The 18,700-nt window shown below is 32.1% G+C and overlaps 1 protein-coding gene across 2 annotated transcripts in view; it reads left to right on the top strand.

Moving 5' to 3' along the window:
- Window positions 1-18,700, top strand: part of LOC126778988 (protein sickie) — a 225,298-nt gene that overhangs the window by 65,134 nt on the left and 141,464 nt on the right. For both annotated transcript variants that reach the window (XM_050502739.1, XM_050502747.1), the window contains exon 2: window positions 12,974-13,156. In XM_050502739.1, coding sequence (XP_050358696.1) covers window positions 12,974-13,156 — 183 coding nt within the window. The remainder of the gene's footprint in view (window positions 1-12,973; window positions 13,157-18,700) is intronic.

The raw sequence follows: 18,700 nt of genomic DNA, 5'->3' as shown, positions 1-18,700 counted from the left end.
TCGTTAAACTTACCAACTTAACTTACCTTAACAACAAAAATATAAATGTTTTATAAGAAACAAACGATTATGAATGCGCTGTTATTAGTTTTTTTTATAATATAGTTTACGCACGGGCAAAATAACAATTCAAAAATACTTTTAAGAGTTTTTTCGATTTTATTTATTCAATGTGTTAAATTTCAATTAAATCTATCGGGTAGATTCCGCATACTAAATGCATTAAGGCATTTTACACGCAGTACAGATAACAGACAAACATACAAAAAAGATAGTTCTAAAAATGTGTTGCTGGCTTGTTGACAACTTTATGCGTAATAAACGCTTCTATACAAAATATTTAAAAAAAAGCGTGCAATCCCGGCCCGATACAGTTTTCCCCGAATGTTGCAATATGTCGAAACTTTGAAATTAACGCATCAACAATAGAGCTCTTACTATTTTTACAAGTTTTTAATTAACATCACTTGCTTATGTGTTTCAAATAAATTTTAGATCAGTTTAAATATCTTAAGAATACAATGTAATATAAATATCATTATTTGTTAAAATTGTCATACAATAAAATGTTGAATCATGGTCGAGAAATGTAAATAATACGCATGTATCACGAATTGCTAGTCTGACTATATAATAGTAAATTAATACTGAATCTACAAATTAATTTAATATTTGTAATTTTTCACTCAACAACACAAAAATTAAACTAAATGTATAATTTAAAGTTCTTTATTTGAAATTGTGGATAATCATATCTAAGGAATTACAATTTGTCATGATCCAGTATTGGTACAGATTTGAGGTAACATAAAGAAGTTTATGAACACATTATTTAGAATACTCCAAAAGATGTATGTGTAATAATATACCGTAATAAAACATGATAACTGTCACATAAATCCTTTTACGGTAGTTCACACAATCGTGATAATCTACGAAATGTTTTAGAGGTGCTTTGTTACGTGGATAGTACGAGAGTTCGCTTATAGAATAAATTAATCGGAAGCTCTAATTGGTCTAGGAGTTGTTAAGTTTTATTTATGACGTATGAAATATTCAGTTGTGGCAAATAAAAAATGATTTAATTATAATTTTTAAAGGTAAAGTTAAAAATGTAAGTCTGTAAGTGTCCCAAGGCTAGGCTTCCTAGCGGCCTAAAGATAAAGTTTGGAGCTTATTCCACCACGCTGCTCCAATTTGGATGTTGTCAGAATTTCAATCATCAATTAACAGACACGTTTCTTCACCATGTTTTCCTACTAAGTACGAAATAAAATCTCCAAATTATCACATGATAACTCAATGGCTCCAATTAAATCCGTAATCGTCGATTAAGAGACATGTTATATATATCTAGTGGACCATCTCCACTCATATTCTTTATTTATTAATATGTACGTTTTGATTTTTAAGTTAATTATAGATTTTTATGACATTTTGTCATTTAAATAAAACAGTTGTAGTAATTTAAGTTTTCAATATTTTGAATTATTAAAATTAACCGTCAACGAAATCAAAACAATTAAATTACGCAGTATAATATACTAGTTTTGTCAGTCTGCATGTGAGCGAGCGCTCAAATAGTCGTGTTTTACGATTGTCACAAGTTCGTTGCTCCGGCGCACCTTCCGCGGTTATAAATACTCGTATCGAAGTTTTGACGCGTGTAAACAAACACTGTCGGATGTGTGTAACCTTTTTATGAGCTTTGCGCATCATTACGCCATTTTCGCGGTAATTTGAAATAGGTTAAACCCTAAAATATCTGCGCTGGCGCATGACCTGTTTTTTTTTCTGAGATGTGTTGAAAAGCTTTAGGTGGGAAGGTAGCGCAGAATTTCTCTTTTATTTATTGTGATCTAACGCAACATTACTTTGGTTCATGTTTTTAATGGCTGGACTTAATTTATATCCTCGCAGTACTAGCAATTTATTAATAAACGCTGCACCCACTGACATTTTACCTTATACGTAAAAACAAACACACATAAATAAATAACCTTTTTTGTATGTCTTATTTAAAATTTACTACAAATAATAAAAATAAATACAAATGTAGAATTTCAGTAAAGCATTAGTTACAATGCCATTTAATACATAAAGAGCCTATCCACTTATTATGATAGTGACAAAGTTCAAAGATAGTCCTAAGTATAGCTGTCATTTTCCTACTGTTGACTGTTTTAAGACGTCTAAAACGACATTCAAAGAGGTGCTAGAAATGTGCGTCCTCGTTTGCTCTTCCTTTGACTTTTTTTTTCTCTTTAAAGAAACCGTTTTCAACCAGTAACTCTATACACGCGAAGCAGTGTTGCCACACGGATCACAGAATATAAATAAAAGACAGGAAACTCTCGTAGAACACTATATTGCTTTCATAGTTTCGTATATTATTCTTTACCTGAAACGCGTGGAACGTCGAAGTGTCGAGCCATGTAGTTCCCTAGTTTTGAAAGTATCTTCATAAAAATATATTGATTTATCTTTGTGTGACGTGTGTTATTTTCAATACGTATAATAAATGTTCGCAGTAGGTAGATGTTGAAATATGAAATTGCCTTAATCCTACGCGTAGCATTAGCGATAATTACTTAAAGTACCGTGGGATAGATCAAATTGATTATTATTTGTAAATACTTACATAGTATATTTAGTAAACGTTAAAAGTTAAGTAAATGTTAATTGATGGGACAGATCGTTAGTAAGATGTCAAAGAAATAGCTGTGAATGCCCTGCTGGGCTAAAACCTCAATTTTTGAGGGTGTAATTAACGAGTATAAATGTACCATGTTTTCAATCGGGTTAGTCGATACATATGTAGCAGATTTTCACCCGACACGTGTATTTTCCTCACAGTATTTTCCGTCATCGCCGAACACGATGCGAATTATAAAAAATATGTACATTGAAATTAATTCGTGCGTACCTTGGTTTTGCAGTTTTAACCCGCAATTTTTTATAAGAATCACCTATTCTAATCACTGAGGCATTTCGGCTATAAAATTGTGTATTATCAAACTTTTATTTATTTTAATAAGTTATAATTAATTAATAATGTCTTGTATGTGTCTGTGGTCACGCTCATATACATATTACCAAATGTGGGATTGTATCATAATCGTGTTCTTTAAATTAATCTAAGCGCCCAAATGTTAAGACAAAGTAACTAATAAATATAAAATTACTTTTCCCTCCCACTAAACGGTACTTCGTCATTGTTTCAAGCATTGTGTATTATTTCATTTCAATATTAACACGGCTACGACGCCTACACCAAAATTATGCATATTTAATTATAGACACGATAGACATTCGGCTTTGATTGTGTAGATTACAGAACAAAAGTCCCCTTTTAAACGTACAATTTGAAAAGAATCACTAATTTCTACTTGAAGAAAATTATACATTTCATTTTTAGTTATAACGAACATCTCATCTTTACTGGTGGTAGGGCTTTGTGCAAGCTCGTCTGGGTAGGTACCACTCACTCATCAGATATTCTACCGCAAAACAGCAGTACTTGATATTGTTGTGTTCCGGTTTGAAGGGTGAGCATAAAACTGGGACATAAAATCTTAGTTCCCAAGGTTGGTGGCGCATTGGCTATGTAAGCGAAGGTTGACATTTCTTACAATGCCAATGTCTAAGGGCGTTGGTGACCACTTACCGTCAGGTGGCCCATATGCTCGTCCGCCTTCCTACTCTATAAAAAAAATCTAACACTTACTACAAAAAAATACATAGCATTCGATTTTTAAATTACGCAAATTGTAAAAATAAATCAGTATTAAATACGGTTAAGGATTCTTTTAATTATTATGAAAATAGAAGCTTATTTGAAAAAAGAATTAAAAACATTCATGAATATTTTTTAATTTAGATTCAAAGAAAAATAAGGCGCGAGTATAAATGGGTACAGTCTAATATCAAAGTGCATTCACGCTGTTACTATAAAGTCTGCGTGTCTTTACTGGGAGGTCTATTCTGATGTTCCGTATCGCACGGTTTCATGACGCAGTCTCGCCGCTCGTGGGCGTAGGCGCCGATCGCTAGAGTAAATATTCCGAGAAGACTTTATCGTACAAACGTATCCATTCATTCATGAACCGTGACGCATGCTTAAATTATATCCGTTTTTATATATTGCTCTCAGTTATCTTAAAGGCTGGGTGGGTCGGGAAACGATGGTTTTTGTTATCCTTACTGAATTAAATTTATTGAAAGTAGTAAACAAAAGGATGATTATTTTAAATATTAATTAAAATTGTTACTTATATGTCGTTAATATTAAACGTTGATCTTTGTTTCGCTTTTAAATCAATAAAAATAACCTAATAAAATCATAGTAGCTACCTTTTCCATTTACAGCTCGAAAAAAATAAAAATAATAACAGATTATAAATAATTCACAGTTAATAAACTTTCCTTATTGTGAGTCATAGTGATAAAGATGTGCTTGTGATAAAATGATACCGACTTGCATCAGAGCACCTCGGTCCATACAGGGCTCTACTGATGACGTCACTCGGCAGACGCGGTCCATCGTCCAGGTAATGTTTCGTATGATCATTCCACGCATACATAAATTACTCATAAACAACCCCTTACCATATGTATATAATGACGTAAATATAATATTTTTTATAATACATGTTGCTTTTAATGCACTAATAATATATTTTTGTACATTGTTATATGTTTTAAGAAAAACAGTTAACACACACACACACACTAATTTTGAAAATAGTAACGCCCAATGATTTAACGTTCTCATAGAAATTTATTTCGCTTATACTGTGTGCTCGTACTAAATATTTTGAAAATCGGAATTTGCTGTATTTAGTACTATTTACAGAATTCACATTCGATATTTAAAAGTATAATATAAAAAAATGTACCAATTCATTGTATATAATCTGTAAACGAATTTGACAGGGCTTAAAGACTTGCTGATCTTATAAACACTATACATGTTAGAGATAGCAATATTACTAGTCCCGTTAAAATAAACTGATAACGTAAAATAGAATCGGCACATGTAAATACATTAAATATTTTTTTCTTCTATATAGATTTTTTTTAAATAATATATATTTTTAATTATTATCAGGCTATGAAATATTTTTTTTTTTGTTAAAAAGAATACTGTTATGTATATTTTTTCTAAAAATAGCTTTTTGGATTATGTAGGAGCTTATGGTGATATATTATAAGAGCTTTGACCTATTTTATTTAATGCGCTTAGTTAATAAAATCCTGAAAGTTAATATTCCGTAAATGATGGTGGGGTTGAATAGTATACATTGATTTTCATGAAGAATAGTGCTTTCATTTATTAATTGTTAATAATATTAATATGATCTATATTCAACCATGCTGCTCTAATGCGGGCTGGTGGATACACGTGTGGCAGATTTTCATCCATTACATATAGGATGATATAAGATGCAAATATACGAAAACTCAACTATTCATGCTAGGATTTATATCCCTTAATATTTCATTTTCAATATATCAATTAGTCTAATCTGTGACTTATGAGCTTATATCACCTATTTATTGGAATTATCGCTCAGTACAATTTAATATGACTTGATATACTTATAAAATTATGAAATTACTATTTTTACTCTATGAAATAAATTTTTTAATAACTGTGCTTTCAAAGTAAATAGGTTTTCTCAGTGAATCAACTATTACTATTAGCATAAGAATGACATACTAATATTACAATTGGCGACTTGCCATTGGGATTTCGTAGTAAGCGTAACTAAATCAGTTGAAATAAATGAAAATTTTGTGCATTATTTCTGTGTCATTATTTATTATATTATATACTGGGTGGCGCAAAAGTAATGATCCTATTTGGTTCGGTTACAACTTGTATTCTGAATTTAAAATAACTATGATTAGTTTTTTCAATATTATACACTTGTGTCATGAAATGTCGTCCCAATAGGATTTGAAGGTAACGTCTTTTCAATGGTAATTTCCAGAATGATAACATTATGAACACTATTTTTCAATTTTTATAACTTGTCGCAACTTGTTGCAAACATTCCATACCTTCCGGCGATATGTTTCTTATTTCTTTAAGAATGTTTCTTTTGGCTGCGAGAGTCTGTGGCTTATTTATTTACACAATAGATTTCAAATAACCCCAAAGAAAGAAGTCTGGACAGGTCAAATCGGGCGAACAGTTGGGAAATGGTCGACGAAATTCACGTTGTGTTTTTATGACAGATGAATTATTCATCTTTTATTATATTCATTTTATATTATTATTTATCATACGTAATAATATTGACACGAATATTACACGTTTTTGAAAAGTAAAACGGTGCACGGTTTTTATTTCACATTTGTTTAATACACAACTTGCAAAAACAGGAAGACAGGAAACGCCATTTAAAAAAAATAATAGTAATGTCTATAGTTACTAACTTATGCGTCACCGTCTTAAGAAATCGTAATTGTTTGGTAAAATTATGAAAAATCCGTTAATTAATTTTGTTTTTATATTACTTAATTTCTTTAACCAGCGTATTTTTACCCTTGAAGTAAAACACGCAGCTTCCGCTACTATAGATAATAACAAACGATCAACATATGCTTCCATCCTGCGGTTATGTCTATAGATAGTTTCCAAACAAATCGTAATTTCAGTAGTATAACGTAGTCGAACCGTCCGTTTGGAGATATTAAAAGCTCGCGACCCCATTTTACTTCCAGATTTGCGTTCAGAAATCATCATTTAGTTTCGTATTGCGTCTAGTGTATCCTCATAATTATGCAAGTTGTTCCTAATAGTGTTGAGTAAAAGCATTACTACTAATAATTAATAATAATATAATTTAATTTAATGTTTTATTTATTGAACTTTTTAAGATGTGCGTTAATCAAATGATTACAAACATTAATTCAACTGGCATATTTTATCTACCTCTTAAAAAAGTTTAAAAAAAAATACTGACCTGACCAAAACCAACCAAGGTATGAAATGACGCTGACCATTTTACACGTATCATTATAATTATACATTTATAATTATTATATATAATATAGTATTTTTATTTATAATGCGAGATATTTTAATAAACATAATATATATACAAATGGTGATATAAATACAAATGGTAGTACATTAGCTTATACATAGTTACGAGCGGATACATAACTATGATAATTTTATCAGTAATTTATTTCAATTTAAATTGCAAATTGTTATTTGTTAGATCAAACCGCATTGTAATGCGGTTTGATCTTTTCACTTAACTAAGAATAACATGTACTTTCATAATAAATAAACCGAACTAATACGCAAATTATATTACTTTAATAATACTGCATTTTTATTTTATTACGAGTAAAATTTTTATAGTCCTATTAAATTCAATTCATTTGTATACAAATCGCTTAGGTTAATGACGTGAAATAAAACTATTTTCTAGTTCTCTTATCTATAAAATTGAAGCAGTTAGGCTTCAATTATACAACAGTGAATCCCGTCGGTCAAAGACATGCAAATAACTTGATTATTGCCGCAACTATTCTAGATTGTACATTTGTTGATAGAATAATTTATATAATTGCACTTAAATTTGTCTATCAAGTGCCTTGTTACTTTTATTACTTACGATTTCATTTACGGTCAGCAAAGAATGACAAGAGGTAGACATTATTCAATGAAATTACTTTATTTAGTAAATAGTAACTGCCATGCGATTATATAAACACACCTACAACATTTATGAACAATTAATTTAATTAATAATAAAAATTTAACAAATGTTTTTAATATCAATACTTTCAGCCTTTTGCCGTCCACTGCTGGACGAAAGCCTTACCCCATAGAACGCCATTCATCCCGATCTTGGGCAGTTCGCATCCATCCCGTACCTGCCACTTTTTTTAAATCGTCGGTTCACCTTGCCACAGGGCGTCCGACAATGGTACATGAAATACTGGGCCTCACCCTGGACGGTCGCTGGGGCTTCGAAGAGCACTTCTAGCCCCCCGGATCGAAATGGTAGCGGGTGCCATGCCCAGACTGCTGCCTAATCTCGGGGGACTGAGGGAGGAAATTCGCCGTCTCTATGCCGGTGTCGTGCGATCGATGGCACTCTACGGGGCATTCGTTTGGTCTCACAGACTATCAGGCGTCCACCGCTGCAGGACTAAGATCCAAATTCGCAGACTAAGAGAGTGGCCCTTCCAGTGCGGGGATATCGCAAGATATCCTATGAAGCGGCACTGGTCCACGAAGTCGGACAAGACCTGTCCCTGCGAGCAATCGTGTCGGCGATGCTCCGCAGGGAATCCGCGTGGAGGGCCGTAGCCTCCTTCTGTGAGACCGTCATGGTCCAGAAGGAGACGGCGGAGCGGGAACGGGAAAGGGCCGATTCTGCTTGGCGGAGACGACGTCGGCGTCGTCTTAACCCACCCACAGCCCCGACGCCCGGAGCTTAAAAGATAGGGCGTAACCCTGGGGCCGTGGATGTGTGAGGTGGGGGCCTTGGGTGTCTTATTTCAGACGACCCTGAGGAGGACGGTAGCCGTACGCACTAGCGAGGAGTGCGGGGGGGGGGCGATTAACTTTGCCACCTGAGGAGAGCTCCACCAAGCTCACACACACAAGCAAGCAAGAAGTGTTATATCAACACGATCCCGCAGCCTCTCCGATCCGTGACGAGGACGGCCATCGCAGTGGTTTTAGTAGGTAAAAATCCCACATAACCCAGTTCCTCCCCCCATGGGAGTGAAGTGAAGTGAACTTCAAGCGAAGACAGTTACGACGAGATACGTATAATACAAAAAGGAAAATCAAATAGACACGAACAAAAAAATCTATGTATAGATTATGAATACTTACATTTTGTAACAGAACATAGTATATTCTAAGTAGAATTCTATTCTTTATTAAGCGAAAACTTTTTCTATAAATTACAAAGGAGCAGATATCTTTAAAACATTTTAATGATTATAACTAAATACCCCGATTGGAGTAGAAATGATTACCATATAAAAGGCAAACATTGTAACACAAAAACATTAATCAAATTTAAAAAGGTATACCATGTAAAAGTTTAATGAGAACAATCCATGCTTCTGCACGCTGTTACACTTTATAGCATTAACGTCCTTATTACTTTTGGCATAAGAGTTTTTCGTTTCAACCATTAATGTCCAATGTACAGTTGATTCGCCTGGGAAATAAACGATACTGCACAATGAGTATTGAGGTCCATTTGTTTGTTTTGGACTCGAGTTTCAGAGGAGACTGAATTTATATACAATGACATTGTTAGCAAAAATTAGGTTTGCGGAGCGTAAATATTATTAAACGGCAATAAAATTGTACATGTAATATATGTTAGAAATATTAAATAACATATTACGTTTTCAATTTTAACCAAAGCTCTCTGATTCAAAACCAGAGTACAACTGGTTTTTTTTTTAAATCCTCATGCTTTTGTAATTTATTTCTTGCTCCACGGTGAAAGATTTGTATGAGGTTGCGTCATAATTTTTTTTATTGTAACTTCAATATTCTTATCTTTACTAAAACGCGAATAATAAAACGGACACATATATTGGTAGAAGCTGGCTCAGCTGTGTTGAAGCCTTTTGCAATAATACATATAAAACAATGAGCCAACTGAAACGTTCATGAACATTACATATCCGTACCATGGCCGATCTTAAACGTAATAGAATTGTCCAAAATATCTTACGAAAATTAATATAGCAATTGAGTATGTTATGTAACTGGTTTTTAATAATATTACAAAATAATTTATTTTAATATCTATTTAACACATTTAATTATAAATCGTTCAATACAAATCGTTGATATTATTTGTAAAAAAAAAGCTATGTAAAGAGAAAGACAAACGTGGATATATAAAATGAGAGCGAGGGAGACATAGTCTCTAAATATATATATTTTTAGTTAATAAACATAAAACGTTGATGTACGTATGTAATCTGTTATATTAATAAAATACCCCTCAGAAAATATTGTATCAACATACCACGCACTTTATCCTCAATGTTTTTCTATCAGTAGTTTCCCTTTCCATTGATGCAGCCAGATTCGATAATATTGTCTGTCCCGATAGATTTATTACAGGCAACCGATATTCCAAACCTTTTTGAATAAACAGTCGCGTGATGTCGGCAGATAAAATCGTGGGTTGAGTCGATTTTATCTGAAATGCTTTCCAAGTGATGATCATTCTATTAAAACGATCGATAAATATTCGGTATTATGGTAATACCCTCTATTGGATAGTCTAGCCAGACGGAAAGTAATATATTATGTATAATTTTTGATCTCTTATTATGATAAAGATATTGACATTACTTAAGCTGAAAATAATTTAATTTGTAAATTTCCACAAATATTGATGATGATAGTTATTTAAAAATATAATTTGATAGTTTTTTACTTGGCGGTATGTAAGGCTTTGTGCAAACTCGTCTAGGTAGGTTCCACTCAACACATATTCTACCGCCAAACAGCATAATTTGTATTGTTACTTGTTTTGTTCCGGTCTGAAGGGTGAGTGGGCAACTACGGGTACAAGGTATATAATATCTTAGTTCCCAAGATTAGTAGTATTCATATTTTTTGAATATTATTTAGGAATATATCTTAAGAAATATTCCACACTTCCATCATTTATGAAAAGTAAATAATAAAAAAAAAAGAATACACATGTGTTTTTTAATGAGAATGTAGATATTAATTCACTAAAAAGTACTTCAACGAACCAAGAAATGTAGTCTTCATTACATATTATTAGAAAATAGTGGTGGTTTGTTAGAAAGGCGACTTTTAAAAGAGAGATTTGTGGTGACTTTCCGCAAGCCTTCTGTTCCGTTATTGCTATCTGGTGTAAGCGATGCGGTTTGTCACAATAAGAAAGTAGACATTTAATCTGCTAAAAATTATCAAGGAAACATACAAAAAAAATCCTTGCCATCAAATAAGCTATAAACGAAATACACAAGTACAGATACAAATGAGGAGACAGAGTAGAGTAGAGTTCGATCAGCCAGTGCACTAAATCTATTGATTTCTTTCAGGAATTTCGGGGACTAATGATTAATTAACATTCATATGAATATGCATCTAATTATATATAAGCTGTAATATATTTCTCAGTATTTCTGTGCAATATTTTATATATTGTTAAAAATACATCGTCTCTTTTACGTTGTAAATTTCAGGTTTAACTTCGATACTAACATTTATATTTAAATGATTTAAATACTTTTTTCTATTTGAAAATAGTGCTATTATTTTTATAACACCCTTATTGTATTTTGTCCCCCACTAATGACCAAAAAAACGAACCGATCCCTTACTTTTCGAAAACAGGTAATGATGTGAAGTGAACATCATTCTCCCCACCATTCCATATGGTCAGCCATTCCACGCTATAGATTTGTACAATACTTTGTTAATTTTGATTTTTATATCTAATTAAGCCTTTAATAAAAAATAACGTTCAAGTAATGAAATAATTTAATATAAAAGTAAAAAATATAATATACATCATATAAGACTCAGTAAGCTGATAACTTTTACAGTAGGTACTTTGCCAGATGGTAACCATTAATAATATTAACGTATTTTAAAACAAACCAGTTTATCGAGTAAACTGTGCTGCATTGAAATGTCTAAATATACACGTAAATAGACTAGAATAGACACAAAACGCGGTAACGTTAAAGCAAGTTGAAAGTTCTGTTTATAATCATTAATATTACATTATAGAAAGTTTACACCTTTCGTTAATATTAACATACCAATCAGATACGTTGAGAATAATATAATTTTATGACAATAATTATAATGATGTGAAATTTTCGTTATATGAAGTCGCGCGCAATACTGTTTTATTACTATCAGCTAATTATTTCGTCATAAAAGCACTATAAAGTGTTCTAAAATCTTTATCAGTATCAATTCAAATTAGCCGCCATCAAAACTTCAAAGTCAATTAACGAGCGAGATGAGTGAGCGAATTGCTTCACACCGAGTCCTGAGTGCCTCCTGCACCGGCGTCGCACTGTCGCGACTCGTCCACTTGTCCCCATTCTCCTGCAAATTGACGCGAATATGACTTAATCCTTTTAAGAATTTACTCCAACACATTACACTAATTTACGGATGACCTCACGCGTAGAGTAAAATCTTTCACGCTATCGATACATCACAATGCGCCATCAATAACCCCTTAAGTGCTAGCGATAAAGCAGCCGTAAAATAAAAAATCTGCGTATATATTTCTTACATGAATCAAACAATGGTATATGGAAAATGAGGTGTATATTATCAAGTATTTGCTCTCTATTTCGAAATTCTCTTAAATATTTACATGAACCCTGTCGTTAAACTTTAAGTAGTAATTTCGCATCTTACAAACATCGTCTTATCTACCGCTCTTTGTGCGTCGAGATATCTTTGAAAGTACTTACAGTACCTACTTCGCGAGCTTAGTCAGACTGTTGTCTGGATCTAAATGATAATGCCTAGATACCTGTTGCGTTAATGTTCGAATGGTAGAGTTTATCGGTATTCTTTGTAGTTATTCTAGTGTTGTTGGTATTTTAGAAATCAAGCCCACTAATGATGCTTTTACTATTTAAGTACATTGGTTGAATTTTCTTAATCTCAATTTAAGATAATGAAATTAAATAGAAAGTCTGTATCAGCTTAACATTTAAACTATTAAAGCCTGGTTAGAATATTTAAAATACAATTCGTTTTGCTTACGAATAATAGATTTGTAGGACATTTACATTTTTTATACATTTCTGTATCCTTCTTATACGTACTAAGTATAAGTAGCAATTTATATAATTTTATATAAGTAGCAACGGATAGTTTATTTAAGTAACCTGGCATAACTATACTGAGACTGTTATTAAGAGTGATATTTAAATATATATATATTTACAGATTTATACGGACTGGGCGAACCATTATCTGGAAAGGGCGCGTTCGCGGCGCCGAGCGGGTACTTCGGGCGGTGGTCTTGCCCGGGACTGTGCTGATGGACTATTACTAGCTGACGTGCTAGAAGGCGTCACGGGGCTGAAGGTGCCGAGAGTACATCGCAAGCCCAGGAATCCTCAACAAATGGTGAGTCACGCGTATAATTTTCTCTCAAGAACTGTTACTTACATTAAAGTCTCCCTAATGTAATTATCACATTAAAAATGAATTGACAATTGAATTTATAATGAGTTATGAAACAACTGTCATCTTCCTCTTCTTAATGATTAAAAATTAATGTTTGTATGCAAGTCCTCTAAGCGTTCCTAAACCAGATTGTGATGAAGCTTTGTTTGTTGGTTCTGAAGAAGAAATACAAGATTTTTTTGTATGTATGTTCTTCAAAATAAACTTATTATTTAGAACTTACGGTTCGTTAACTAGTATTTCATATTTTTCATGTTTCATGTCTTGTAAAAACGCACCACAATTCAATTTTAGCTTTGACTATAAATCTAAGCGAGTTTTACTTGCAAAAGAGACCGACTTGATGGAAATTCAAATGTGATCAGAATGTAGGAACGTCTTGACAGCGTTTTTCATTTAAATATATTATTGTGTTACAATGTATGTTAAATTATTTTCTCAATAAATATAACATTTATAGTGTTTATAAATTAAAAACATATTTTTACAGATAAAACAGCACCGAAAGCTTAAACGGGATTATTGCAATAAAAAAATCTAGCAACATTATAGTATTACTACTTGGTGGTAGGGCTTTACGCAAGCCCGTCTTAGTAGTAAGCCCGTAATGATGGTGGCATATTAGCGATGTACAAAATGCTTAATATTTCTTACGGCACCAATATATGGGCGGTGGTACCATCTGTTGGCCCATTTCCCCATCCGCTTACCTATATTATAAAATGCATGATAAAAACACTTGACACTGCTTTTCTATAAACAAATAATAGCCATCCATTACCAGGACGTCGAAATAAAACATTCAAATATCCGGTTAATTTGTTTGTTATTAAATCCGGTCGAAAATGAAAGCGGTGCAGGATCATTGTGTTAGCTCAAAATAGCTATCAACTCACAAATCATTTAGTCAGGTACATATCTGCTCCGTATATGGGTTCACGATTAGCTACACAGGTATCGATACGTTATGACAAAAGTGCATACAAAATAATTCTTTATGTATACTTTGTATAAAGATCAAAATTGTTTCAAATATCAGTATAGTTTCCTATATCTTTGTTAGCATGGATACGTTTATGGGTATGGGATAGGTAGCCCACAAACCCGAATCATGTATTGAACCACGGTGCTTCCGGTATGAGTTTGTATTTGAGAAAGTGCTGATAAGATTTATTGGTTGGTAAAACGTATGACGTTCAGTAATGGCTGTCGTCTGTACACAATACAATGGCATTTATGTACTTACATATATCTATTAATATATATATTTGTATTAATAGAAATAAAATTAGAGATTAAAGTCTATATGAATGTCATAGATTAAATCAATAAACAAAATAAATGTTTTCACAATGTGAGCGATCGATTTCTTTATTTTATGGCTAATGATTTGGGACCAATGTAATTGCAGAACTCAATTATATATATATTTCATTTTTAAATTGCAGTACAAAGTTCATCAAATACAAATGTCATAAATAAGGAAGCCGATACTATAGAAGTGCGCAACATTTGTGTAATTTCATCTACCTGTGGTGGAACACGCACAATGCAACCACATCCGCAGAGGACAGCGCAGTTCCCCCTGAAACGTTTGAATAGGTTAAAAAGCAAACGCGATACAAAACTGCTTAAGCGATCGACGATTACCATACAGTAAGACTCGAAATAAACGTTATAATAAAAGTTCAGATTTAATTTCTTTGCATTGTTTCATACTCGTGACAGTTTGATAGTTTTAAGATTTTTTAACAAAATTACTAGGTGCTTTATCTTTCAATAAATTACAAAATAATGTTTGGAAAATATATCGTCGTACAATTACAATCGAAATATTGAAAACAATTGAAACAATGTGTGTAGCAGTTTGAATGTAATCAAAGTAATAATTCAAAATTCAATTACATGCGCAGTGCAGGGTTTTTAATTTTTTGATTTGCGATTGATTGTTCGGAAACATGGCAATCAATATCAATTTCAAAATATCTTAATAGGTGTTTATCAAGGAAGTAACGAACTTGTGACGACATAAATTTAATCAAAATATTCTTTAATTAAGTTAACTCTTATAAACAGTTTCGGATCGCCAAACCTTTAATGCATCGTTAGAATCGTTTCGGAATGTAGATTCTAGAATGAGTTTCTAGTAAGAAACTTGATAAAAATTTTTTCAAATGAAATAATCGTCAACTATATATGTAATTAAATGTTTATGCCATTCTTTCAGAAATACTGATGTATATGGTGAAGTTATCGATAATGTATATACTAAAGTTTATATAGAGATATATATAGGTTTTATATTAGTAATATTCATATGTATTGCGGTTTCGTAATGATCATAGTTTCCATTCAAACAGTTTGTCATTGACTTGAAAACCAATTAATCATGACTCAATTACACCGTGAGCATGTATTGTGTGCTCTGTGTGATGTACTTCAGATATAACTCACAGTTAACACATATACTTACTTCTAACAGTAGTAATTAGATTAATTCATGTGTATACGCAGACAAAATTTTGAAGAAAGTTTTTTATTTTTATTGAACAAGTATATAATAACTATTTAATAGTCGCGACTTAATCTATATGCTTAGAACTTGCTTTATTGTCTGCTGCACCTGTACGATCCATTTTTATTTTAAATTTAAATGGGATCACCATCTGGTTTAAATGTATACAGCCTATCCAAAATCAATCATCATCAAAATGTGTATACAATCAACGAAGATATTATTGAGAGAAAGAAACAAAATGTATTTATTATTACATAGTATAATGACACATAATGAAACCGAGATGGCCCAGTGATAAGAACGCGTGATTCTTAACCGATGATCGTGGGTTCAAACCCGGGCAAGCACCACTGAATTTTCATGTGCTTAATTTGTGTTTATAATTCGTCTCGTGCTATACGGTGAAGGAAAACATCGTGAGGAAACCTGCATGTGTCTAATCTCACTGAAATTCTGCCACATGTGTATTCCACCAACCCGCATTGGAGTAACGTGGTGGGATAAGCTCCATACCTTCTCCTCAAAAAGGGAGAGGAGGCCTTAGCCCAGCAGTGGGACATTCACAGGCTGTTACTTTTACTATAATGACACATTATAAACTAAATGTCTACAAAAAAGAACAGCTGATTAAAAATACAAAAAGTATACATATTTGCAATATGCTATAAAATTAAAATAAAAAAGAGCTATAAAAATCTAAAAATAATTATTTAACTATAATGACATAATATTGTCAAGTAATGTGATGCAACGGATTCGTCTAGCAGTCTTTGAGGATGAAACCTCAAGGCTGTCTTTCAGTTTTCGGATATTTAAAATTTCATTGTAATTTAAAATCAGCTTAAAAACAATGATAAATTTGTACGCTTGATTTCGTAAAGCTACAAAAATAAAAAATCCCATTTAGTCAAACTCCTAATTTTATTGAGACATTTGAATATTTACAAACTGTATTTACGAGGAAGAGAATGCAGAACTGGTTTTTATTTAAAATATAAATGTCATGTCGTCTTTTGTTATAGAAAAGATATCGAGAAAGTACGAAAGTGTCTACTCGCAGAAAGTTTCATGTTTATTTTCTACTGTATTAATGAGTTATAAAACACGCTAAAAGCTAATCCACTATCACCGTTAACAATATAAAAACTATGACTCATTTTTTATCACGCTTAATAAATTCCCGTTAAACGACACATACCATCGTATTTCTAAAGAGTTCATTACCTTCAAATTTATTTATCCTGTTATTATGTTATACATATATTACGTGCCCTGTGTGTAAGTGTAATGTACGACCCTTTCACTGAATATACAAAGCATTTATTCTAATTTTTAAATCTCAAGACAGACATCGGCCTAAGTTGAATAAATAAATACTGGTGGTAGGGTTTTGTGCAAGCTCGTCTGGGTAGGTACCACCCACTCATCAGATATTCTACCGCAAAACAGCAATACTTGATATTGTTGTGTTCCGGTTTGAAGGGTGAGTGAGCCAGTGTAATTACAGGCACAAGGGACATAAAATCTTAGTTCCCAAGGTTGGTGGCGCATTGGATATGTAAGCGATGGTTGACATTTCTTACAATGCTAATGTCTAAGAGCGTTGGTGACCACTTACCATCAGGTGGCCCATATAGTCGTCCGCCTTCCTATTCTATAAAAAAAAAAAAAAAATTATATTATTTGCCTTATAATTACTTATATATCAATCGATCATTACCTTAAAGAATACTAAATATATATATTACAAACGTGACTCATAAATGAATATCCATATTTTACAATATTATCGTAGAAATGTTTTAACTTTTTTCTAAGTACACTTTATACTTCAACCGTACTACTTAAAGTAACTTTTCTATGTAAGTGTACTTGAGTTATATTCCACACCTAAGTTCAATGCTCAAGTTTAAAACAACATGACAACTTATCGTTGTTTTAACGACTTATTCTTAGACGCTTATGACGCTATGGTCAAATGTATGAGAAAAAATTGAAATGGACTTTTTAAACGACAAATGTATATGAGTAGATTTAAATATGCGTCAACTGTCAATTTTTCGGACGACTTTAAAACTCTAAATCTTGTATATAAGTTTTATTTACCACAATGTTCATAACAAAAATGTAGATAACAAAACTAAATGAAATAGGTAAATGTTAAACACGAGGAATGTTAAAGTTTCATGGCAATATATAATTTTGACACTCATTATTTATAATAATTTAAATTAATAAATAACATAAAAAAAACCTACCAAATTTTATCAAAAGAAAAAAGTTAAAGTAAAGAAACCGTACAAACAAAAATCGGCGAGTACAAATGAAGTACGAAACATGTATGTATATGTAATTTTAAAATGTATAAAATATTTCGATTTCAAATACACATAATTCTAGCGATAATTTATGTTGTAAGGTGCTACGAGCCTTGATTATTTACACTCACTTGATCGGAAGTCGGGTATTGTTTAAACATGTGTTGAAAGAAACGGTGCAGTTAAAAGCTTATACAATACTGAAGTACCAAAGTTCTTAAACAACGACAAAATACTAACATGGTTAACCGGCCACAGCATTTTCTAGCCTCTTACTAGGAGAAGGTTGTGGCCGTATCGGTTTGTACTAGACAACTTAATTTCGGCTTACAAGCACTGTGAAATGATGTGAAATTTTTTTTTTTTATAAATTTCGAAAGTTTTTAAATGGTCTCTTTAAAAAAACCAAAAGTTTCATATAGAAAATCTGAAATTCGATATTTAAATATGATAGGCACTGATAACGGCCATTAAAAATTTATCTACAATTTCGCGTAATTCATAATTTTCTATTAATATAGTACATATTTCGATATGCGACGAAAAAGGGTGCTTAGCTTCGGGTATTCTGTTGTTGCTAGCAAATTTTTATCAAAAGGTATATATACAAATTATAAATAAGATTCAACATTTTTACAGGCATGAATA

Source organism: Nymphalis io, chromosome 2 (genome assembly GCF_905147045.1).
Source record: "Nymphalis io chromosome 2, ilAglIoxx1.1, whole genome shotgun sequence".
NCBI classification, from domain to species: Eukaryota; Metazoa; Arthropoda; class Insecta; order Lepidoptera; family Nymphalidae; genus Nymphalis; species Nymphalis io.
Note: the sequence above shows the minus strand (reverse complement) of the source record. Positions and strands in the feature narration are given on the sequence as shown.